The sequence below is a fragment of the Ruditapes philippinarum genome, unplaced genomic scaffold, assembly GCF_026571515.1.
Source record: "Ruditapes philippinarum isolate M1 unplaced genomic scaffold, ASM2657151v2 ctg2605_1_1_1_1, whole genome shotgun sequence".
Classification (NCBI taxonomy): domain Eukaryota; kingdom Metazoa; phylum Mollusca; class Bivalvia; order Venerida; family Veneridae; genus Ruditapes; species Ruditapes philippinarum.
Window position 1 is genome coordinate 1 of NW_026864950.1, and position 25,834 is coordinate 25,834.

The 25,834-nt window shown below is 33.5% G+C and overlaps 2 protein-coding genes across 3 annotated transcripts; one reads left to right on the plus strand and one right to left on the minus strand.

Moving 5' to 3' along the window:
• The first annotated feature begins 156 nt into the window (after positions 1-156).
• LOC132727372 (F-box only protein 3-like) lies at positions 157-14,312 on the plus strand. Its single transcript, XM_060712813.1, has 11 exons — positions 157-297; positions 2,331-2,420; positions 2,870-3,021; positions 3,569-3,689; positions 5,991-6,072; positions 7,849-8,008; positions 8,457-8,541; positions 9,282-9,404; positions 10,173-10,288; positions 10,837-10,950; positions 12,466-14,312. Exons 1-11 carry the CDS (start codon positions 227-229, stop codon positions 12,573-12,575), a joined length of 1,224 nt encoding a protein of 407 aa, XP_060568796.1. The 5' UTR covers positions 157-226; the 3' UTR covers positions 12,576-14,312.
• Positions 14,313-14,979: 667 nt separating this feature from the next.
• LOC132727373 (uncharacterized) lies at positions 14,980-23,078 on the minus strand. 2 transcript variants are annotated; one of them, XM_060712814.1, is made up of 6 exons: positions 22,586-23,078; positions 19,882-20,699; positions 17,389-17,621; positions 16,715-16,948; positions 16,402-16,480; positions 14,980-16,215 (listed from the first exon to the last, which is right to left on the minus strand). In XM_060712814.1, exons 2-6 carry the CDS (start codon positions 20,678-20,680, stop codon positions 15,119-15,121), a joined length of 2,442 nt encoding a protein of 813 aa, XP_060568797.1. In that variant the 5' UTR covers positions 20,681-20,699; positions 22,586-23,078; the 3' UTR covers positions 14,980-15,118. The 2 variants fall into 2 exon arrangements, with proteins under 2 accessions (XP_060568797.1, XP_060568798.1); XM_060712815.1 differs by lacking the exon at positions 22,586-23,078 and adding an exon at positions 21,094-21,435.
• Between the last annotated feature and the right edge of the window lie 2,756 nt (positions 23,079-25,834).

Genomic DNA, 25,834 nt, shown 5'->3' on the forward strand with positions numbered 1-25,834 from the left:
TTATTTATGTTTAAGTTACTTTATTTATATGTCACGCCTAAAAGATGCCAAAATGTGACAAACATTAAAAGATTAAAGAGCAATTCGTCCAAAATATTATTAGACACTACTTGCGTGTTAGACGAGTACAATATTTTCAAATGTTTACTAGATTACTTTTCATTTTACTTGTCTTTTAAAGTTATGATAATTATATTTCTCTATCTATACAGGTTGACAGGTAAACATGCTGCTGTCATTACCAGATGAATCTCTGCTAATTGTTTTACGATTTCTTCATTATAAAGATTTATCCAAGTAAGTTTATGTCTTTGATATAAACTGTCAAATATTGCAAAAGAGTAAATCTTTCATTGTGTTGATAATAAACTTCTCATGGCAACACATTTTTCTTAAACATTTTTAGATTTTTTTCGATTTATCATTAACATTGAATTAGCATTAAAAAAGGAGAACTCAATTGCCATTATCAGAACTCAATGACTAATTGTATTTATTGCACTTTACATACATGGCTTGTTCCTTATTCTTTTTCATTGTTGGAACATTTTATTATTATTTTGGATGAGTAAATTGCTTTACTCCACATGCATTTATCAGGGGCGTAGCTAAGGCTTGAAAAATTATACGCATAAGCGAGGCACGAAGTGCCGAGAGGGGGAGCGTGCGGGAGGGGGTGTCCCCCTCCCGCTGGTGGGGGTACGGGGGGTCTCCCCCGGAAAATTTTGAAAAATTAGATGTTAAATCGTGGGCTCTGGCATGTCTTGAAGCACCTTTTGCACGTAAAGCATGAAGCAATTTCAAATCATTTTTCCCCATAAATTGATAAACACATAGCTGCTTGTTTCACTTTTTAACTTATTTCATTATAATTTCGAACAGATTTGTGAAGAAAAAAGGAAGTGTACGCCTTGTAGTTTTCTAATTTTACACGTGCATATAAACATACACAAAAAAATTTCCATGTGAAGTTTGATTAAGGATGCAGATCATGAAATCAATACTTCCGACATCCAGGAATCGTGCTCCCAGGGAGCTTCTAGCGGTTCTCGAGGTGAAAAGAAGCAGGGGGAGACAAAGAGGAGGAGGTGGATGGATAAGAAGGGAGAGAAGGAGACGCGACATTGGCGTCTGATTTGCTTATCACATGCCAGGTCTTGTGAATTCTGTTTTGTTTCTGCCTGGTCAGATTCATTATCGACTTGAAAAGGGTCCTGTTTTAGGACCATATAAACAGGGTCGCTTTTCCTGGAATTTGGCGGATGTTTCTTTTCATTTTGACAACTAACAACACACCAGGAATTAAATTTTGCCCCGAGTTGATGATTTTTAAAATCTTGATCTAAAACTTAAAAGGTTTAAAGTCGTTTTAAAATAGAGCCATTTCAAAGGAAACGATTTGGAAAGGATTGGTCTAAATCTTTAAGAAAAGTCTTAATAATCTTTATTTTCTGAGAATTTAACCAACGATAAGTTATTATGAGCCTAGTTTGTAGATAAATTAATGCTGAGATTTTCATTTATCTTTGTGTAATAAGTTTTTAAATGCTTCGAGCTAACAACAAACTTAAATTCCTATTGCACATATATTACGATAACAAATAGAAACGTCATATGATAGAGTGGCACACTTGTAAACAGTATGACACAACGAAATATTTTGTAAACAGAAATGGAGATCTAGAATCATAAAAACTTAGATTTTCTCAACTTTACTTTTTTACCTTTGGAATTTTTTTATATGCAATTGCGTATTGTGCTTAATGGGCGCTACGCCCTTGTTTATGGGCATGAACTATCTCAGACAATAGATATTTTGAAATGTAAGGGAAGTAATTACGAATCAAAAGCATTTAAATCTTGTAAGAGTAGTGTATCCTGTTTCTTGCATCTTACTATTTTCATATATATTTTGTTTACTTTACTGACAGATTTGTTGTTGACTAATGCCAATATTAATTCAAAAGTGTATATACCGAAATGTGACTATGAGCTATAATGGCTTTGTCAATTGTGTATTGTGAGATTTATGAAAGAATAAAGCTTCTTCTTCTTCTTCTTCTATATGCTAATTTTGTTGTGGGAACTAATATATGTTATGAAAATAGTTAGATTAATATACATTCCTATCAAATAAAGCACTAGAGCTCTTATAATTATGTCCAGCATAATGCAGGTCTTAATGCATGAAAAAGTTATGCTAATGTGATAAATTCTTAGATGTTTTACTGGCGCTATAATCCTTTTTCTGCACTACAATTTTATTGGTCTAGCAGTTTGAAAACTTTCATGTTAGAACATATTTAACATATAATAATATATTATTTCAGTGTGTCTTGTGTGAATCAGAGGTTCCATAGACTATGTAAGGATGACTCACTTTGGTGCTGGCAATGTGAACACTACTTCCTCAACTTACAGTGAGTAACTTATCAAACATTTCTGATTAATATTATGCTATTTAACTGTTCACTTATTTGGACGAAAAAAGTAAACTGCCTGGAAGCTTATTTGGTAGAGTTGTTGCTATTTCTAGTTTCCCAAGTTAGTGTTCTTGGTCAGACTGACCACTGTACAATGTTTCTCACCCTGTGACATGTAATTCATAAAACTTTATTAAGACAGAAAAAGGTTGAATCTCTTTGATAAGCTCAGGTTGTGGAAATTCTTAGGAAGGAGACTTAAAAAACATACACCTGCATTGTTCATTCAAACACTAAAAATAAACTATTAACTACCATAATCTGCTTCCAAATATGTGTAGTAAGCAGTTGACTGTCTTTACATGTGGCATTTCTCATAGATTTCTCATGTTATCTACAGTTATTGACTGATATGCACCTTCTGATATTTTCATTTTAATTTTCAGGTGTGAGAAAGGAGAGACTTGGTATGAACATTTTATATCATTGTACAAAGAATATGGTAGATACAAAAATTACAAGGAGATACGGCAAGCCTGGAATAAAATTGAGGCATTCTTAGAGAAGAACTGTCCATCCATACTAGCCACATTACAAGGTCAGCTTTGAATAATGATTATAATAATTATATTACTTCACTTGATTCATGCTTGGTTTATATAATTTGTATTTTGTTAGCATTAGTCAAAGGTATATATATAATGATAGTAGCTATATAATGAACTTTTAATTTTTTGAATTTTTTTTTACATACAATTTTTATGTATAAAAAAAGTTATTTTACTAAGTTTTAGGATAATACATTTGTTACATGGGTAATCTAGAAATATTTGTCATTTTTCTGTGTTTTGCAAAGATCAAATAAAGCCCTTCTCTGTACATAAAATGGAAAAAGAAATAAAAAAAATTGGTAGCGCACATATAAAAGTATTTCCATAATAAATAATTGTAGATACAAAGTTGAAACAGTGCCAAATCTTACAAGTTTGTGGAGATAAATTTTTCATATATATGAGTCATTGTAAGCTTATGACAATTTACCCTCCACTTATTTAAGTCATTTTAGAGTTATTTCCTTTAACCACAGACAAATAATTTATAAAACAAAAGTGCAAAAATATAAGTATTGTTTGGATTGTTTGTAGATGGAGTGTCGGAGGAGGAGTTGCGGGCAGTGGAGGAGCATATTCAACATCCACTGCCGGAGGATCTTAGATTATCATACAGAATACATAATGGTCAAGATGTCTCAGCAAGATCTCCAGGGTATGTATTCCTTGTTTATAGCATGTTTTATGTCAGTCTCAGCGAGGTCTCCAGGGTATGTATTCCTTGTTTATAGCATGTTTCATGTCAGTCTCAGCGAGGTCTCCAGGGTATGTATTCCTTGTTTATAGCATGTTTCATGTCAGTCTCAGCAAGATCTCCAGGGTATGTATTCCTTGTTTATAGCATGTTTCATGTCAGTCTCAGCGAGGTCTCCAGGGTATGTATTCCTTGTTTATAGCATGTTTCATGTCAGTCTCAGCGAGGTCTCCAGGGTATGTATTCCTTGTTTATAGCATGTTTCATGTCAGTCTCAGCAAGATCTCCAGGGTATGTATTCCTTGTTTATAGCATGTTTCATGTCAGTCTCAGCGAGGTCTCCAGGGTATGTATTCCTTGTTTATAGCATGTTTCATGTCAGTCTCAGCAAGATCTCCAGGGTATGTATTCCTTGTTTATAGCATGTTTCATGTCAGTCTCAGCGAGGTCTCCAGGGTATGTATTCCTTGTTTATAGCATGTTTCATGTCAGTCTCAGCGAGATCTCCAGGGTATGTATTCCTTGTTTATATCATGTTTCATGTCAGTCTCAGCGAGGTCTCCAGGGTATGTATTCCTTGTTTATAGCATGTTTTCATGTCAGTCTCAGCAAGATCTCCAGGGTATGTATTCCTTGTTTATAGCATGTTTCATGTCAGTCTCAGCGAGGTCTCCAGGGTATGTATTCCTTGTCTATAGCATGTTTCATGTCAGTCTCAGCGAGGTCTCCAGGGTATGTATTCCTTGTTTTATAGCATGTTTCATGTCAGTCTCAGCAAGATCTCCAGGGTATGTATTTCTTGTTTATAGCATGTTTCATGTCAGTCTCGGCGAGGTCTCCAGGGTATGTATTCCTTGTTTATAGCATGTTTCATGTCAGTCTCAGCAAGATCTCCAGGGTATGTATTCCTTGTTTATAGCATGTTTCATGTCAGTCTCAGCGAGGTCTCCAGGGTATGTATTCCTTGTTTATATCATGTTTCATGTCAGTCTCAGCGAGGTCTCCAGGGTATGTATTTCTTGTTTATATCATGTTTCATGTCAGTCTCAGCAAGATCTCCAGGCTATGTATTCCTTGTTTATAGCATGTTTCATGTCAGTCTCAGCAAGATCTCCAGGGTATGTATTCCTTGTTTATATCATGTTTCATGTCAGTCTCAGCGAGATCTCCAGGGTATGTATTCCTTGTTTATAGCATGTTTCATGTCAGTCTCAGCAAGATCTCCAGGGTATGTATTCCTTGTTTATATCATGTTTCATGTCAGTCTCAGCGAGGTCTCCAGGGTATGTATTCCTTGTTTATAGCATGTTTCATGTCAGTCTCAGCGAGGTCTCCAGGGTATGTATTCCTTGTTTATAGCATGTTTCATGTCAGTCTCAGCAAGATCTCCAGGCTATGTATTCCTTGTTTATAGCATGTTTCATGTCAGTCTCAGCAAGATCTCCAGGCTATGTATTCCTTGTTTATAGCATGTTTCATGTCATGGAAATAAAAGTCAATTTAAGGATAAATAAATAAATGAGTTTTCTTGTAGTTGAAATTATTTAACTCACTATGTTTAAGGAGATTTAACTTAAGTATATAAATTGTCTGGTAAAATAATGCAAGAGGTTTAAATTGAAACTGGGAACATGTGAGCAATATCTCGAATATTTGAACAATTTTGTAACTAAAATGAGATCAAACAGAGGAAATTTAGCTCCAGATTTTATAAAGACTGAAGTTTTTTTTTATGCTTTTTTAATAATTTTTTCATGCAAAGTACAATCATGTATAGTAATAAATTGTAAGACTTAATTTAAACATATACAATATACATTTATTGTACTGCAACATGATAGATATATATTTTTTAACTAGATTATTAGATATTATCTGTTGAATTGTCTCCCTTTGAAGCTGTCTATGCTTATCCAAACAATGTAAACAATTGGTTATGAATAATGATAGTAGGTTTTAATAAAACACAGTGCTATGTCATATTTGTCGGAAGACCTATCTGCTTGAGGGAAAGTGGCAGGGCAAAATATGTAAAATATCATATATGTATCAGTACTTTTTTTCCTCAAGCTAAATACAAGATTTATCCTATCCTTCTTTTCATCTCTCCAAAAAGTTTTGTTTTTTTTGTTTTGTTTTGGGTTTTTTCCAGAAAAATGTTGTAAAAGAATTACATCTTTGCTACTGTACATGTATTTTTTCTCTCACCACATTATATATTTTGGGAAAAAAGAATCAATTTTACGTGTCATTATATTTCAGTTTAATGGGAGGTTGCATGATATCAACACATATCAGGACAGACTCTCTTGTAACTCTAGATGATGTGAAAAGTACATACAAGGTATAAAATTTACTACTTTTGAACCAATGCATGGTTTGTGACACAAAATTTCTAGACATAAACCAGTTTTTAAGCAGAAAGCTATAAAATTACATTATAATGGACAATTTGTATTCATTGCATGTAATATAAATGTACATAATGAACAGTTAAGTGATGATATATTTGAATTTTTATGCTCCCCAAAGGGTGAGCATTTAGTCGCCGCTTTGTCTGTCCGTCAATCTGTCTGTCTGCACTACCAAATAGGGATAAGGGGCCATCTTACTGTAAAGAGAACAATAGGGTTCATTCTGTAACAATAGAATACTAGGCCATGGCCCTCTATTAAACAATAGAAAATAACAATAGAAATGGCCTTTTATCCCAATTCGGTTGGATGTCCGTCCATCCGCTATTCTTGACCGGGACATAACTTTGAAACAACAAGAGCTATCATTATTTAACTTTGTAGGTAGATAGATCTTATCAAGACGATGTGCTGTGCACAAGAACCGTAACTCTGCCTTGCCTTATTTTGGCATTATTGCCCTTTGTTCATTTTTACACTTTGAACTTTGTCCGGGACATAACTCTAAAACAATGAGAGATATCAACATGAAACTTTGTAGGTAGATAGATCTCATTGTGTAGAAGTGCAGTGCTAAAAAACCATAACTATGTCTTGCCTAATTTTGGAGTTATTGCCCTTTGTTCAATTTTACATTTTAAACTTTGTCCGTGACATAACTCTAAAACTATAACATAACTCTAAAACTATAAGAGATATTAACATGAAACTTTGTAGGTAGATAGATCCATTTGATACCACAACTCTGCCTTGCCTAATTTTATATATTTTGGGGTTATTGCCCTTTGTTAATTTTTTCACTTCGAGCTTTGTCTGAGAAATAGCTCTGAAACCATAATGGGTTTGTAGGTAGATTGATCACATTAAATAGGAGTGCAGTGCATAAGAACCTCAACTCTGCCTTTGCTTTATTTTGGAGTTATTGCCCTTTGTTCATTTTTACACTTTGAACTGTCAGGGACATAACTCTGACACTTCAAGAGGCACACTTTTCTGTGTCCAAAACCTACATGGTGAGCATCACCCGGTTCAACCGACTCTTGTTCATAATGAAATTGTTGTAATCTTTACTGAAAATAAATTTCTTTCATTTCACTTCTGTTGGTATAAAGTATGTAGATATTGGCTGTACTCAGATCTCAAGGTGTGTCAGAATTTATGCTTTTAGTAGCACCTGAGATCTTTCTTTACCGGTATTTTCTTGAGTCGCCATATAACCTTAATAGTCCCAGTGTGACCTAAACAAAATTTTAAAAATAAAACAATTTAATCATTTTAAATGTGTCATATTATGATTTGTTAATTAAAGTGACATTAGGCCCATCCAAGGGTATAAATGAGTAAAGAAATGAAGGTCAAATTAAGTTTTCATTTTGCCATAATTCCTTTTAATATAAATATTTACTTCACATAAACAATAAACAACGCATGGATTAAAACGAAATTTCCGTAAATATTCCCTAGAATTTACATGAAACATTCATTTTATAAAAAGAGTGGGGCAGTCTTTTTATATCTTTTTGGCAGATTTAAATTTTATCGTAAACATTTTCCAATATTAACTGTTGGTCAATCACCATTTTAACAGTTAATCTTTTGAAATATATAGTTAGTTTAGCTCAAGTTGACTATGAAAATATGAGCATAATGTCACTTTAATGTTAATATCTACCTTAACTAAATATTTTAATCATGATTTGTTATAGAGTTTTGGACCACTAGCTGGTTGTGTGTTTCTGTCAGTAGATAAAGTATGTCATGCTGCACAGATAATGGCTATATCAGATCAGTATGGTTACAATCAGGAAACTGTTTACTCATTCATGCATGATCGTTCCAGATCAACAGCTGACTGTTTTGTTGTGGGTATGGATTTAAACAATATACATTTGTACATGTATTGTTGATATTTATAAAGATTTTTGATTGGTTATATTATTAGTTTTTAATAATTTTGACAGGTTATATGGCCCTATATAAATGGTTGTCGGGTTGTTTGCATATATGAGCCGAGCCGCTAGCAAGGGGTTCTGTTGCAAACAACTGTTTAAATCTATAAACTACCATTTACATATATTGTAATGGCCCCAAGAACTAAAATACATGTAGATATTTTCAGTTGAACCATTGACTAGATATTGACCATACTTTTCTGTAGCATCACTTTTTAGAATCTCATTAAGTTTTTTTCCCAAAAATCCCAAAAAATCTCTTCAGCTCCATTAAGGAACTACTTATCCTCTTTTTAGAGTCCTCCTTGCCCCTTGCTTAAAATGCATCTTTCTTTCTACTTTATATATTGTAACAATTTCAGGGTCAACATTTCTGGAATGGTTATCTGATTATGCCAACAAGTTAGAACAAAACGCATTCTATGTTTTCCATGAACATATTCTTAAGTAAGTATTTTGATTTGGTGTTTAAGATTTAAGTTAGAAGGCCTCTTGCTGATTGGTTACAGTTGGTGGTTTCAAGCTTTGTCACTGACAGCTATGGGTATGGGTTTGAAACCTGCTTGATACAGTGACTTATTGGACATATAGATCTTATAAATATGATCCTACTGTACTGTAACAGGTGTATGAGTCACTCACAATGACAAATATTGATTGATTGCTTGATTGATTGATATTTCACTGTTCAAGCAAGGTTGGTGAAACTTAGTATATTGTACATATTTTAAATAGTTTGATAAAAATGTATTTCATTTGTTTCATGAAGCTCATGCAGTGATGTTGCTAATAAATCTCAAAAGTGTACACATTTAGGGCTTGATAAGTCTACATACATGTATGTACATGAATCCCAAGCAAAATGTCATTTGTATCACTGACAACACAGTCTGTAGATTGATCTGTCATGGTAACATGTCATTTTTTCACATATGTATGTTGAAGTCTGATCTTGAAATAAGGCCCGATATATATCAGTTTTACGTATACATATATATGTATCTGATTCTAAAATTTGTGCATTATTGTCTTATATAAAATGTACAGCATTTTTCCATAATTATATACATGTACATATACCATGTATTTCCTTCTATATTTTAGTTGCAGTTGCTAAAGACAATTGCTGTTTTAAGACTTTAAGTAGATGTTTCAACTAAGTGTAAATAATATATTTTGTTTTATAGATTTTATCACGAGCCTAGTTGTGTAGATGGCAACATTGGGATAACTGTTAAACCAACAACATGTTTTATACCAGAACTAAGTAGAGCTGAGCCACCAACAAACTTCTTCGCTTATAGAATAATGTAAGTGATATTTTATAATAGTGGCTAATGTTACAAAGCTCTGATAACATGCAATAGCCATGTTCAAGTGCACTTCCTGGATATAACCCTTACTGATGACATGTTAGGAGACAGGGTTGCGACATAAGTAGACCTCAATCCTGAAAACAGCTAGATTACATCATCCATAGGTTTGACAGCCAACCCTTTAAACTTTAGGCCACCTCTCTCTTTTTTCAAAAATTTGATAATTCTTTCTTTGAACAAATACTCTACATCTGTAAAATTTGTTCGTGAATTATCTTGATTGCCTTTTCAAGGATTACTGGCATACCAGTATATAGAAGTTGACTGTATCACAATATAGATTATCTCAATGCAGGTTTGATTGTTACACTATATAGTGTCTTACAACACAAGTAAAGCTGGAAAGTCTCATCATAAAAGTTAATGTGACCTAACTTATACTTTGTCTTTTAAATAGTACAAAACTATTCATTACTATTTGAATGATTATATAAGTTATAGTATACAGACATAAGAGCCGCATCATGACAAAACCAACATAGTGCGTTTGCGACCAGCATGGATCCAGACCAGCCTGCGCATCCGTGCAGTCTGATCAGGATCCATGCTGTTCGCTTACCAACTCTATTACAAGTAGGAAACTGATAAAGAACAGCATGGATCCTGATCAGACTACGCGGATGCGCAGGCTGGTCTGGATCCATGCTGGACACAAACGCACTATGTTGGTTTTGTTGTGACGTGGCTCATATATGTTTACAGAATTGAGATGGCTGAGGATACACCATCAGATCTGTCGTGCCAGCTTAAATCCAGGTACTGGCTCATTAAAGATGGGGACGGCAAGGAGGAAGAAGTCTCTGGTCCTGGTGTTGTTGGTATGAAATACGAATAAATTCTGTTGATTTCAGATTGGTTCTGATATTGTTTATAGGGGAGTGTGTAGCAGAGTGGTAAAGGTTGTTGACTTCAAACCACTTGTCTCTTACCCTTTGTAGGTTCCAGATTCCTCATGTGAGAAAGCTATCCAACTAGCTTACGGAACATTGGTGGTTCTATCAAGTGCCTAATTATATAAAATAATGCACAGAGGGGTACCTGAGGTCTTCCTCTAACAGTAAAGTTGTCATATGACCTCTACTGTGTGCCATGTTAGACTCAACAAAAAAAAGAAGTCATTTATATATTTTTGATTAAGAACTGAATTGAACTTATAATGAATATCATCATTTTTTATTTCTGTATATTTAGCAATTGAGCAGTTGTTTGTTGTAAAACAGTTTAACTGAGTCACTCAAGTAAGGTGAAAGATCCTTATTTATCATGTGACTTAAATTGTCAAACTTACGCTAAACCCATACAGTAATAATGTTGAATGTTTGTCTGTACATCATATTCAAACCGACACTGTGTTGAATCATTACAGGAGAGTACCCAGTGATGAAACCAGGTGCCAACTTTGCTTGGATCAGCTGCACTACATTTGAAACTTCAACTGGAGAGATGAAAGGTCATTTTATATTCACCAATCTCAGGACAGGTAAAACACATATTGTTATTATCACATTTTATACAGATTAATTTTTCCGCATACTAATATCCAGAAAGCTGACCTGTAGGAGGTTCTATCCTGGGGAGCGTTTCACCAACATTCCATAAGTTTTGCGTATCTTTTTACGTAAATTTGGACTAAGGCAAAACGTAAATTTACGTTAATTGCTTTTCATTAAACAGAATATGCAATTTACGCCAGTAATTAGTGAGTGTAACTTTACGTTTAAACTTACACAATTGCTTAGCTAAGAAAGTTTAGTGAAACGCAAATAAATATTTAAATTATGCTTACGCAAAAAGTTATGATCAAACTCCAGTTATGATAACGTAAGTATGTTAGGGAAACGCACCCTAGGTTCCTGCTGGTGCTTGACACAAGTCATAAAACATCAGCTAAGTCTCCTCATTACCCTGTAATGCTTGAAAGTCATCATATATCTTATACCTTGAAAATCATTAATTATAGTAACTCTACAGATTTTTCACTTAAATAAAATCCTTGGTTTTTTAAGCATTCTTAATTTCATGTGTTATTTAATATAGTTTAATTCACTATTTCAGTTAAAATACTGAAGAAAAAAGATTAATTATGATATTATTATTTACTTTAAAATGAAACAACCTTTTTTTTCTTCTCTCTTTTTTGAGCTTAGTCCTTGCGGTTACTTTGTGTAGAACTTTAATGTGTTAGATAAGATAATTGTAACTAACTTACCAATACTAACGTTGAGCAGCCAACATCAAAATGCTTAGATGTACAAGCTGGCCTGGCTCTATACCAATAGCATAGATTTGTGTAAATGTTTATATAGTCTAAATATGTAATATATAACTGATTACTTACCATAAATAATGTGCAGTGTGTTCAATATAAGTACTAAACCTCAATCTTTGATATTATTTTAAGGTCAACTTGTTTTTGTTGGGGTTTTTTTAAGAAAAATTTTCAAAAACTTGAGCTGTTGCTACAATAAATGCATTCTCCCATTGCTGTTGCTGTCAACATTGATCATAATCTTTTTATTATTGTCTTCATACGTGGACATTACTACTCTTTATTTTGGTCAAGTAAATCTTAAATTTGTCATATTTTTATGGATTTGATTCATACATGACACATATGATAAAAGTGACATGTTGAATTATTCAAGTTTGACCTTGAGGACCAAGAAGGTCAATGTATTGAATTTTGATTAAATTGCCATAACTTTATTATTAATTGACAAATTTGAGTCATACTTGGACAACAAACAACACTAATTACATGGACATGTTAAATAATAAAAATATTACCATGATCTGTAAATGAACTTTACCATCAAGGCCGATATTAAATTCTGTATTATAAAAATGATTAAGTCTCTGAAATCCCCTTCACGATAATGGTCTTCTTCTGATTTGTTCTCCTTTGGAAAAAGGAAGAAGGCAAGCATAGCTTATATTTAAAAATATCTTAATAGATTTAGTTTTACTTATGTTCTTTATTTTTTTTTTTTTTTAGGAGATGAAACAATTGTTCCATGTCCTCTGTTCCGTATGACAGCACCTCCTTGTTTGACAGCTGCAGAAAGACGGGAAATAGTGAAATCTAGACAGAATGAAAACGGATGAATGGATGATCCATGTTTATTTGGTTTACCATATACTTTCACATAGTTCATTGTGTGGCAATTTACTATAGCGTTTTCTCTTTTATAGCAGAAAAATTTATAGCAGAAAAATAAGTGTTAACTTTAAAGTCTTAGTACCAGTCTTGGTTGCTCAACTGGTTACCTAAATATTTTTTAGAAAACTACATAAGTTTTTATACACTTTAGTGGATAAAATCAATCTTTGGCAATCATTGAATGTTGCACATTCATAAACAATCATTTTTGAGATTTTGTAGAAAATATTTGCTCAGGGATAGCTGGACATTTGTGCCCCATTAGTTAATTCAATTTTAAAACTTATACTGTACTGGTTTTAAAATAGTTTGGGTACGGTCAGTATGATTACAAGTAAAAGCTTTGATGATAATTATAACTAACTGTAGATTCAGATAAAATGTTTACATGTAAATCTCTCAACTGGTTTGTACAGTCTTGCTTTCACATAAAGTGTGTTCAGTTTATCTTGTACTGTGTGTTTACAGCTCAGTGCCCTGGCCGACCACAGTCACACAGCTCACAGGATTAAGTGTGATCAGGTCTGATCAACAGTGTGTCTGTCTTTGAAGATTACATTTTACTGTCATATGCTTTATAGTATCTAAGATATTTTTCTTTGTCTTTTGTTCCATATATATTATTGTGATTGGACAAGTCTTTTGTGCTTATTTTAAGCTCAGGTGAGCTTTTGTGAACACTAAAAGCAATATGTGTTGGCCATCTGTTGTCCATATCCATACTTTTTTTTAACATTATCTTCATGTAAACCACAGGATGGATTTGACCAAACTTCACAGGAATGATTATTAGGTGGTTTCTGCAAAAGTTCTGTAAACAGTGCAAGTCTTATTACATGAGGCCTCATAGTTTATTTAGCCTTATCCCATTGAAAGCATATTCAAATATCTTTACCTCCAAAAGCATTTTATATTGGGTATTTAGCATCTCCTATTTGTCCATTTTAAAAAGTTTGCCCTTGGGGTCAAAGTTTGCACTTTTAATTTGTATATTGGAAAACACATTTATGTCTACTTGTGTAAAACTACAATACCTATAACTTTTTAGATATTTGGCATATAGTATTTCCTAGCGGACCACTACAATTTATATAATAAAAATGACACTCCTAATGTGACCTTTCACTTTCTTCTACATTGAAGAAAGCAATGTATGTTAGGTGAACAATCTATGGACATCATAGTCCTCTTTTTATGATTGACAATTTTTCTAGAAGCTCTGTTTTTTTACTTTTCCTTTAAACATATTTTTATTCATACATGTAAATATTTGTTAATTGGTAATTTTCATTTGTTTTGTTTTCATATATTTATTACTTGGCTATTGTTTGATTATAAGAAGGCAGTCTTTATTTCTACTTCAATTAAACCAATTTGTTCAGTCAATGAAATAAAGATCAAAGTGTCAATGATTATTTTTTAAGCCACTAGCTTACTCAAAACAGAAATATGCAACCAAGTTTAGAGGTACCTAACAGACTGTCACTTATTGCTGATTTGAAAGTCAATTATACCTGCCAAGTGTCACTTTATTATTATTGTTTAAAGAAGAAACTATGAAGATGTGTTATTATGAATATTAATTTATTTATACATAGTATACAATTCATGTTGAAAACATACATGACTAGGACATTGTTAAATTATGAATGCAATACATTGTATATGGAGAAATACTGAAATTATTTTGTTTTATGTTTGGTCCCATAAAATTTAAATGTATAAAAACTATACATTTACAAATATACATTGAATATTACAAATGTAAATAGTTTGTAAGTTGCTATTTCTGACTGGTGATATAAAAAAATTTTGTAAACTCTTGAACATGCTTGAACCAAAATGGAATAGTCTGTCACCAGTATAGCACCAGACCAGCCTGCACGCCAAGGCTCTATACCGTTTTTAGTTCAGTTTTTGTATTATTTTTTTATTGAAAATCCCTTAAACTCTGAAGAGACTGTCACAAATTTAAAGCTGGTTAAATTTATTACACACACCCAGCAGGTTAAGGATTAAGTTCCATATTTATATATTTAATGAAGGGTTATACCACATAACTATACTCGTATATGGTAAAATAATAATGTCAGTGTAAAATAGCATCTTACAGCAATAGATAAACTCAAGTATTATTTTTGCATATATTTCTCAGTGCATATCATGTTTAAATCTAACAAGGTAGAAATGGCATCAGGTGCATATGAAAAACTCTTGGCTTGTATGTCACTTTATATATATGTACACTCAGTTAATCAAACGAACTGCAATTACAACCCTATAAAGGTCATATATATATATATATATATATATATATATATATATATATATAATATATAATATATATATATATATATATATATACATGTTCTAGTACATAAGTCACTAAAAACAGCATATTTAAAACTCCCTGGAATAGTACTGGATAAGACATTAGGCAAGTCAATATTTTTGATCCTGTAGGCAGTTGTTTCCTACATTAGTTGTGTCACAATGTATATTCCCAGGTACTTTTACTCTCTGAATCAATGGCAGTAATATGTTCTTCAAAAACCTGAGACAATTCTTGTATGGAGGTACATGCTTGTGGCAAGTGAACAGTGTGATCTCTTGGTGAAAATACCGAGACGGATTCATCACTTGTAAGTTTTACCGTCAGCTTTGGAACACATGTGCAGTCGAAGCCTGACCATTGCTGGAGAAATTTCCGCAGTTTGTTCCGGGATATTTTATGTAAATACTGTTCAAATAATACTTTCACTTTCTCTTCACTCTTACTGTTTGGTTCTTCCGAGTGATATGAGACTCGCTGTAAGATTGTTGGCACGGAAGGTGTAAGTTGTTGATAAAGCTGGATAATATCACTCTCGCTGATTTCTGCAAGTTCAAATCCCGCTGCAGACATACCGACTCGTAACTGGCAAAGAGACCAATGCGGTTGATAAAGCAGGAACGTCTTGGCAATACTGATCATGGCAGCGTCTAGTTCAAATGAATCTGGAATGTTCTTGCATCCATAACTTCCTAAAACCACTTTTACACATCTTTCAATTTTCGCAGAGTAATGTTCTGCGCCTGATTTAAGTTCTACAATTGCTGTCTCTAAGACATCCTTCTCCGAATCTGACATCACCTGGTAAAAGGAAGTTAGAGACAGTTGATCAGAACATGACTCAGTAACGAGAGCAGCAAGGCAAGCAGGAGAAAATCTAACTGGAAAATAGTTCCCAAGTACCAAACCATGTACAAGTATCCTTCCGCATACTTGGAAGAAATCGTTAGATGAAGATGGGTCTAACAAAGGAACCAGATGATGTGTCCCTGTAAAGTGGATTCGGAACGCTTCTTCCCAGAACATGGCAAATAATGTACTGGGGTTTACTTGGTCGTCTGGTTGCATACATCCGTTCTCTTGCGAGGCGTGAAGTTGGAAACAAATAGAAATCTTGTGTTTCTCTAAAGCAGAATCTTCTCTGTATGCATTAAGTAGATCTATGAGTAGAGATTCCGGCCTGATGTGCAAATGTTTGGTCTCTTTCAGACAACGTTTAATGTCTCGTGCCATTTGGAGTATCTTTATACCATCTATGAAATAGAACAAATGGAGGTATATGTATATCCTTGAATAGTTAATAGTATTGTAATGAGAAAAGGACATTTATCATTGTTCATCTTATATAATCACGTTTGCAAAGAAAGTTTAATACAGAGGTTAAGTACAGGTTTTCAAAGAGTAACCAGCTGAAACCTTTAATTTTGTTTACTAATTACCAAAATAACTGTCTGTTCTTTCATCATTTGTATCCATTTCTTCTTTAGGAGAGCAACTTCCGTTGACACTTTCCTTCCCCTAAAAATAACAAAGAATAAATCGATACATTTATCAGTTTTATATCATGATATTTACGAAACGATTTTTCATTATGTAGAATGAAACACTGTTGCCGTTTATTCTCTTATCTTAAAATGCTCTGAAAAATTATTGTATATATGATTGCAATGATGTTTTTCGTCAATATGAGATCGTTCAACTTAAAAATAAGTAAATGCCTTTATTTACTTATTTTTGATATATAATACCTACATTTGTGTCTATCAGCACCGACCCTGGCTGCCGTGGAAACACAGGTAATTCTCTCTTTGTGTCGGATATTTGTTTCTTATCAACCTCGGGTAACAGTTCAGGTAGACTTGTCAATGGGATGTTGAAATTCTGTAGAAGAGTTAATGGGTTGCCTAGCGACGGAGCAGTGTTATTATTGTATACATCATCAAAGTTTCTGTGAATAACTGCAGAAGGTCGGTCTTCTTGCGAGTCCTGAAATAATGAATGAAGCTTAAGACCGGTATAGGACAGCAAAAGTAAAAATCTACCAGTAATCCAAGTGGCTTTTCAATACATGTATCTGTTTCAGAGGGTTCGTACACTCACCATTTGATACCAGTACTGATTAGTTCAGGAAAAAGAAACATTCAAAAGTGGTTTTATATTCTTAAACTTGTTCCAGGCTTTAGTCTGATTTTGATATCTAGGTTCTCATATTGATACTTCGAATGATCATATTAAATTTAGCGTTTACATGAGTTAATAGGCACAATATGGACATACCGTGACATAATGTTCAGCATGCCATTATAACTTACTTGGCCATGGCAGTGCCATTACGACCTACAAGGCTTATATATGATAGTATTATTAAGATTTACATGTGGTAGAAATATCAAGATTTATTTATGGTGGTGATATGTACGACTTACATATGGTATAACAATAAGGCTTCCTTGGTATTTCATGTCTTTAAGTTGACGAGGTGAGTTGGCCTCTACTCGGATCAGCCTGCGTGTTTTGTCAATACGGTACATATCGTATAATCGACCTTCCAGTTTGGGATATAGGGCCACCATGTAACCAATGAATTTCTTCTCGTCAAATGATAGACAGAGCTGGGTTTTCCTCGGTATACCGTTGATATAATCTTGTGAAGGATAACCTGCACATTATAAAATGATGTTATTTATTTTATAATTGACTGGTCAAAATTCAATTACACTAAATTATGTAGAGAAAAAAACATTCATCTTTGCAGTAAATAGATTTACTAATTTTATTCAATTGATTTAATTTATGATGGAAGACAATTTAAATGAATCTGACGATGTCGAATGCAATTAATTGCGCCATTCATTTGAATTGTGTTTTGCCAAATTTAGACATTCTATTTCCCCGTTTTCCTTGGCATTTAATGTCTGCTGTTTTTTCTATGAGAATTGCTTCAATTAAGTCTATAACAGAGCTTATTATCAATTTAAATGACCTAACGATTCAAAGCAGTGATGCCGTGTTCATTGAAGTCTTCAGTCATCGGTTTTTTCTCCTTGCTACATTTGGCGGTGTCCTGCCTACGAATATTTCCCAATACCAAGTAATGACGTAAATTGACAAATTTAATATAACATAAAATTACTTGATACTTCTTCATTACGCTTATAGTTTCCACATTCCGCTTACTTCTAATCAATAGCCTCATAAAATCACATTTCGATTGATTTTTACCGAGCTCCGCTCTTGGCTTTGATAAATAGATTTTTCATTGATTTCTTGTCTTCGTGAAGTATAATTCCTATTTTGATTACTTGTAATAGCATTTTGAGTTGGCATTTATTTCAAGTTATGATTTGAAAATTCATTTATTACAGCGAGTAATTTGGTTTTCCAATATTCCATGAATATTTGACTGGCTGTAAATGATCAATAGTGGTAGGCGCTGTATCGCAGATTTTGCCACTGTCCCTATTCCTTAGAATTATTCATCTGTCAGAATTTATTCAGAAATTATTTGATAAGATTATAACTGACGCGTAGAGCGACAGCGACATCGCATCAATAGAATAGTTCATAACGATATTTATGAAACAAAGGCAAAATAATAACCATTCAAACGAGAAAAAATTGTCGTCTGCAGAAATCTTGTAACAAAAGCTCTACAATAAAAGGAAATTACAATATTAATTGCACATCAATGACGGGTGTGTGCTTTGAAATGAACAATCTAATTTTATTTATTTCCCTTTTAACAAAATACAATGAGAGCGTTCATAAAACGCTCAAGATACATTTTCTGTTTTCGTCTGCGTTTGATTCAAACCCATGTCGATGAAACATTTTTGTGACACAAACATTATGACAGCGTGAATATATATAAAAATAAAATTATTCTGCATTTTTGGCATTCTTAAATTTAAAAATCTATTTCTTTTAAGCATGTTAAAAGAACAAGAAAATAGTAACGGCCTCAATTTCATGCGCATGTATGGTAATATTGCATTTTACTTCCACTTAAAATTACTCTTGTTCTGAAAAATGAAGGCGCGAAATTTTTATATTTTCAATAAAAAAGATATGAAAATGGTGTTAACATAAATTTTGTGATGATAGCCTCATATAATGGAGTATACAAAGTAAAAGCACTACTTCGTCAGTATTCAAACTATAAATGTATAAAACATAAACTATAAAATGATACAGTCACCAAGCATAGAATGTATTAGGAATTATATTACATGTTCTCAATGAATAAATAACTGCAAACAAATATATTATTGATAAATTTATGAATATCAATAAAATATCCGTTCAGTTGATAATTATATTTGAATGTTTAAGACGCAGAAGATTAAGTTTTCACTGAGAAGATTTTGAGATAGCAATATTTTACAAGTACTCAAGTACTGTCCTGTTCAGATGAAAGTACATCAACGACGTGTATTTCTTCTACACTTTTTTGATAGCGTTTCATTTCATACTTACTTTCCACACATTTTCAAATTTGTACGGAACTACGAAATCTAAAAGTTGAAAACAGTTTAAGCCAATGTTAAAAGCGTCTTTTATAAAATGCGATTATATATTATCAGTGTACACAAACATAAACCCAGAAACAGTCTCGGGTAAACACTTTCTGATTTTTGCTGAACAGGGAGAGTGATTATGGACCTTTTTTCTTGATAATGCGATTAAACAAAAGTACATCTTTCGTCATGGTTTAATTGTTAAATGTGTTGCCGTTTCATTTAATAATTCAACAACAGTTCAGTCATCTCTTACAAATCAACATTATTATGTGTCTGAGTTATCAACTAAAGGCTAGCAATTTGTCACAAGTGACTGCCAACTTCTTTACGCATTAAGATATGTGTATAATTTGGTACCATAAAGAATTTTAGAGTTATGGAATAGATGTTGCCACTTACCATATCCTTCTAGTTGGTGTTGATCTACTAGCGCCCTTTCAATTGGGTCAAGTGAGGAAAACTTCGGAAGTTTGGAGTTCTTATCAGGTAGACAATACATAAATACTGAGAACGTCTCCTTTTCTTTTGGTCCGCGTTTCTTCTTATCTTTTTGTCTCAGTAGTTCCATTGCATGCATGATGAGTCCCGGGTTGGCAACAGCTTCAAAACGGCCAAAATTATCAATGCCTGGTCTCAGTATTCTGCCATATTTGTTTCTGATTGGTCCAATGGAATTGGTATGACGTATTGGTGCAGACAACTGAAAGTTACCATTTGCGACCGCTGCGGCAGCTAGCATGTTCAAATCTGGCTTGATATCACCATTGGCTTGAGGAATAGTCGCTTCAGGCAGTTGATTGTATACAAATATTTTACCTTCACTTGAATTTTGCGCTGTAGTGGATTGTCCTTTTTGTTGTGACTGTATAATTTGCGCAATTGTCGCTGGTTTCTCCGTCTGACTGCGTTTCTGTACCGTTTCTTGACCGGACAAATTGTTAGCATTCATAACTATCTGCCTTGCAAACTCGGCCATCAATTTCGGATCCATTCCAAATGTAGCAGGGTTTGAACCAACCTGGATCGCACTAGGACTCGGTGCTTGTTTTTTCTTCTGCGAACTATTTTGTTCAGCGGAAGTTTCTTTTGGCACCGCCGTTTCAAGTTGAGTCTGTACTTCCTTCATTGCATTCTGATTTTGCATCATCATTGACGCAAGCTGGATCATCATCCGGGTATTCTCATCCGAATCCATCATTTCAATATGTACATGTCATCTACAAGACAATACCTTTATAATTCTACAACATGTTCACATAAAACGAACATAAATAAATGTTTCGTACTAAACATAAGTTTTATAATGAATGTAAATCTATCACCAACAATTACCTAATTACTCACATTTACATTAGATATTATAACCCTTAGATCAAAGTAACATACGGTCGATGCTGGAGTGTCCTAAAAGTCAGCTTTATTAATTGATACTTTTATATCGCTTCATACTGAGAGGAAATATTCATAGCCTTAAAAGTCACCCCGAGTTCTCAAAAATATATCAATAAAAACACCGTGTTTATATAGCTCATTCAACCATCGATAAAACAATAACCTATGTGATAAAGAAAAGATTCATTAAAACGCAAAAAAGATATAAGTCTGTTTTACCTATTAAATCACATCCACAAGTTTCAAATAATCCTAATGGATACGTCAAAATTTATTAGCCAAGCTCGGTCCAATCTCATAAATGTCGTGAACAAATACAATCGATTTATTTGAAGGAAACTTTATCAGGACGAATATAATTTACTTTATAGCATAAATGGCATTTTATGTTTATTATACCGGGCCACGTGATCTTGTATAAATGAATCGAGATAATGGTATTTTCATAACGATAAATTTGTTACAATCTTGTTTCAGATAGACTGATATTATGGATCCCTTACCGGACAACGTTAATTAGCCAATATATAGGCATAAATAATAGTCGAAATAATGCTATTTAGATAGGTATACATGTCAGGTTTAAAATCCCAAGTTAACGTTTCAATTTACATTAACTCTATGATGACTATAAACGTTTAAACATGTTTAATATTACGATGCAGAAACTATGAACACGTGCTCTAGCTATAATGGTATTTATAAGTTGAATATCAAACATAATAATATTTAGACTTTAGGTTTTTTATTACTTAATCAAAAAGCGTTTCAACATAAAATTCTTCAAATATCATAAACGAATAAAAGTAAATATTTAAAGGCAGAAAATTACAAACAGGCTTAGCATACGAGAGATATTTAAACAGGCATGGTAATTTAATTTATTTGTGAGGTCGGTCGAGTACATGTAAGTATACCATTTCCCGTTAGGCATATGTTTCGTAAAAAAACACCAGTTATACTGCTTTGATTCGAATAGTTAGGTTTCATATAAGTTTCTTACTTTGTTTCGAGACTTTTATTCTGAAATCGATACTAAAAAAAAGTATTAATTAAATTCTGTCGGCGCATTCCATCTTTAAGGAATAAACAATAGTACTAATTAGTTGATTTGGGAATAAATATAATTAGGTCTGAAATAAGAAACTTGTGAGATTTTTTTAAAAGTGAAATAATTTCAATTTCATTCAGTACTGTAATAGTCTCAGCATATATTAATACATCCGTTCTTGATAAATGATAATAGAAAATAAACGATAAATTAATAAGTCTTTGAACATGCAGTGAAGATTCGAACCCATTATTTTCAAGCCTCAACTCTGCCACAGACACGCCCACTTGACAGTTTACAGCGCGCAGTGAATTTACGATAAAAGCACGCGAGGCGCTGCGTCCGGCACAGACAGCTGCGCGCAGTTTCTCTTGTCAAAAATATATCTAAAATCATTGTTATTTGTTTTATCATTTTGCCCGCATGCATTAACATTAAAATTCAAAATTTAAATTAAAGTTCACATTTATAAAATATCAAGTAAGATTTAAATAAACATGAGATTAAGGACTGACAAAACGTTTTATAAAACAGTGTAGATAACAAAATACTTCAAAACTATTTTACTGCTGAAAAATATCTTTCCCATGAATCAAATTTAGATCAATAAATTTTAAATACATTTCAAAATACTTTTTAGATACAAAAGTTTAAACTTACCAAAGTTTTGTAGCACAGGTCCTTCTTGCAGATGATCGAAACAACCACTTTTACCGAACTATTTTACTTTATTGTCGTGCTTGGTGTTTTTTCTTCTAAATGTCCCGTTGAAATTATTATTGCCCCATCAGAAAAAAAACTCTCTTTGTTAGGTCCTAGTTATTTCTTCTAAACTAAATAACACAGATGTACTGGTGATTAAATTGGATTTCGCGCTCGTTGCTATGGCTACAGCTCCGAACATAATAATTTTATTAGATGCAGTATCTTTACTGTAAATTCCATTTCGAAACGTTGTGAATAATTAGATAGGCTTGGGCTATAATTCTATATTGATTTGATATTGCTCGAGCGCAAAGCAGTTAAGCATTATTATTATACCAATGGAAATAGCGTTCCAAACTCTTGAAAACAACGGATCAGCAGGAAATAACGGCCCATTATTATTGCAATTATCGTTATGACTGAAATATTACACATATGTAAACTATATTATACGACTGAAACCCCACTCCACATCAAAATTATGCTGTTTAGCATTGATACGGCAAAACTGGGTCAAGTTAAGTGAAAAACTTGTATAAATAAATTATATTGAGAGAACGGTTTTCTTATCGCCAGCGAGAGTATAAACTTTGATAACGTCTATTATTTTACACTTAATTTCGTTTGTAACTGAATACATGATTATAAATAAATTATTTACGATAAAATATAATTATTACTATCGGGTTACATAGTTAATGGTATTACAATAAAGGCTGGGTTTGCATTACTCAAGTTTCTTGCTTATAAAACATGTGCGGAACTGCTAGATTATTACTTGATTATTCAATAATTTACGCAATATGTGGGGAATATTATTACATTATACATGATTCAAAGGAGTGTTCTACATCGCACAGAGTGATACGTAAAAGTATTTTTTTTAAATTTGAATTGAATCATTGCGCGTTTGTTAAATTATTCTTAATTTATACAATAGATGAAGCAGCGCGTTCACCGATTCGCTTATACAGCAGATCTAACACATCTGATAAAAGTTTCACTTTCGAAATATTTCAAAGAAATGAAAATAACGGTAATAAAACACTTTTCTTGGTTATGTCATTTACTTATAATAAATCAGGAAAATACAGGCCCACGGATTTTTATATTCAGTTCCAAACCCTATATCTGCAACTTGCTAAAAGACACAACATACGGGCTAAAGGCAGTGATACGCAAAACTACTTGAAGTAAATGATAAAGATGGTATATCCCAACAACTAGTATACAAGGAAAACGTGGACATGCTCTTATCCAAGTTTTAAATCAAATAAGAATTATGCTGACACACAAGTACTACCATTCAGTCACCGAATTTATAAATGTACAAGACCAATATATATGTATTTCACCTCTTTTCCTTGAAATTTTATTCCAACCTTTACAAGTTTGCGTGTCTTCAGACAAACTTTTAACAATCAAAATACAATAGGAATTAATAACTTGGATAATTGAAAAGCTGTTATATAGAGTCAATGCAGTGATTTATGCTTTTCGATATATTAAACAAAGGGAGATAACTCAAAATGAAAAAAAACTACTTTGACCATTTTTGCCCGTTGCTGTCAAATTTATCAAACAACCACTATCAATTGGTAAAGTCAAGTTAAAATACTGCCCTTCCTGAACTTTTCACAGTCAATGTGAGTAATTGACTACAGGCCAAAGAGAAGAATGCTAAATAAACCATTTACTTACATGTTTCCATGACTACCTGACTGTCGTCTTTACTGACATACCTTTGTGACTATTATGCATCTTTTACTGCCTGACTGCCGTGGTTCTGGACTGGAAGACTGTCATACTCCTGGACTGTTTGACAGTAATGCCCATGTGCAACGAATCATAATTCTACTTTGATGTCAGGTCAGACTGTCCTGCTTCTGGACTGTTTAAGATGTTTCTATGACTATCTGTCATCCTTTTGTGACTGTCTGACTGTCATGTTTCTGTGTCTGACTGTAGTGTTTCTGTAACTGTAGTGATTCAGTGACTGCCTGACTGTCATATTTCTGACTGTAGTGTTTCTGTGACTGTCTGATTGTCATATTTCTGACTGTAGTGATTCTGTGACTGTCTGTCATGTTTCTGAGTCTGACTGTAGTGTTTCTGTGATTGTAGTGATTCAGTGACAGCCTGACTGTCATGTTTCTGTGTCTGACTGTAGTGTTTCTGTGACTGTAGTGATTCAGTGATTGCCTGACTGTCATGTTTCTGTGTCTGACTGTAGTGTTTCTGTGTCTGTAGTGATTCTGTGACTGCCTGACTGTCATGTTTCTGTGTCTGACTGTAGTGTTTCTGTGACTGTAGTGATTCAGTGAGTGTCTGACTGTCATGTTTCTGAGTCTGACTGTAGTGTTTCTGTGACTGTAGTGATTCAGTGAGTGTCTGACTGTCATGTTTCTGTGTCTGACTGTAGTGTTTCTGTGACTGTAGTGATTCTGTGAGTGTCTGACTGTCATGTTTCTGTGTCTGACTGTAGTGTTTCTGTGACTGTAGTGATTCTGTGAGTGTCTGACTGTCATGTTTCTGAGTCTGACTGTAGTGTTTCTGTGACTGTTGTGATTCTGTGACTGCCTGACTGTCAAGTTTCTGTGTCTGACTGTAGTGTTTCTGTGACTGTAGCGATTCTGTGAGTGTCTGACTGTCATGTTTCTGTGTCTGACTGTAGTGTTTCTGTGACTGTAGTGATTCTGTGACTGCCTGACTGGTCATGTTTCTGTGTCTGACTGTAGTGATTCTGTGACTGTAGTGATTTCTGTGAGTGTCTGACTGTCATGTTTCTGTGTCTGACTATAGTGTTTCTGTGACTGTAGTGATTCAGTGAGTGTCTGACTGTCATGTTTCTGTGTCTGACTGTAGTGATTCTGTGACTGTAGTGATTCTGTGAGTGTCTGACTGTCATGTTTCTGTGTCTGACTGTAGTGTTTCTGTGACTGTAGTGATTCTGTGAGTGTCTGACTGTCATGTTTCTGTGTCTGACTGTAGTGTTTCTGTGACTGTAGTGATTCTGTGAGTGTCTGACTGTCATGTTTCTGTGTCTGACTGTAGTGTTTCTGTGACTGTAGTGATTCTGTGAGTGTCTGACTGTCATGTTTCTGTGTCTGACTGTAGTGTTTCTTTGACTGTAGTGATTCTGTGACTGCCTGACTGTCATGTTTCTGTGTCTGACTGTAGTGTTTCTGTGACTGTAGTGATTCT

Excerpts from the sequence above, each read along its gene's own strand:
- LOC132727372 (XM_060712813.1), top strand. The coding sequence starts at position 227 with ATGCTGCTGTCATTACCAGATGAATCTCTGCTAATTGTTTTACGATTT. Across the intron at positions 6,073-7,848 it reads ATGTGAAAAGTACATACAAG|AGTTTTGGACCACTAGCTGG; the intron begins GTATAAAATTTA and ends GATTTGTTATAG. Across the intron at positions 8,009-8,456 it reads AGCTGACTGTTTTGTTGTGG|GGTCAACATTTCTGGAATGG; the intron begins GTATGGATTTAA and ends TAACAATTTCAG.
- LOC132727373 (XM_060712814.1), bottom strand. The coding sequence starts at position 20,680 with ATGATGGATTCGGATGAGAATACCCGGATGATGATCCAGCTTGCGTCA. Across the intron at positions 17,622-19,881 it reads ACACCAACTAGAAGGATATG|GTTATCCTTCACAAGATTAT; the intron begins GTAAGTGGCAAC and ends TATAATGTGCAG. Across the intron at positions 16,216-16,401 it reads AAGAACAGACAGTTATTTTG|ATGGTATAAAGATACTCCAA; the intron begins GTAATTAGTAAA and ends TCTATTTCATAG.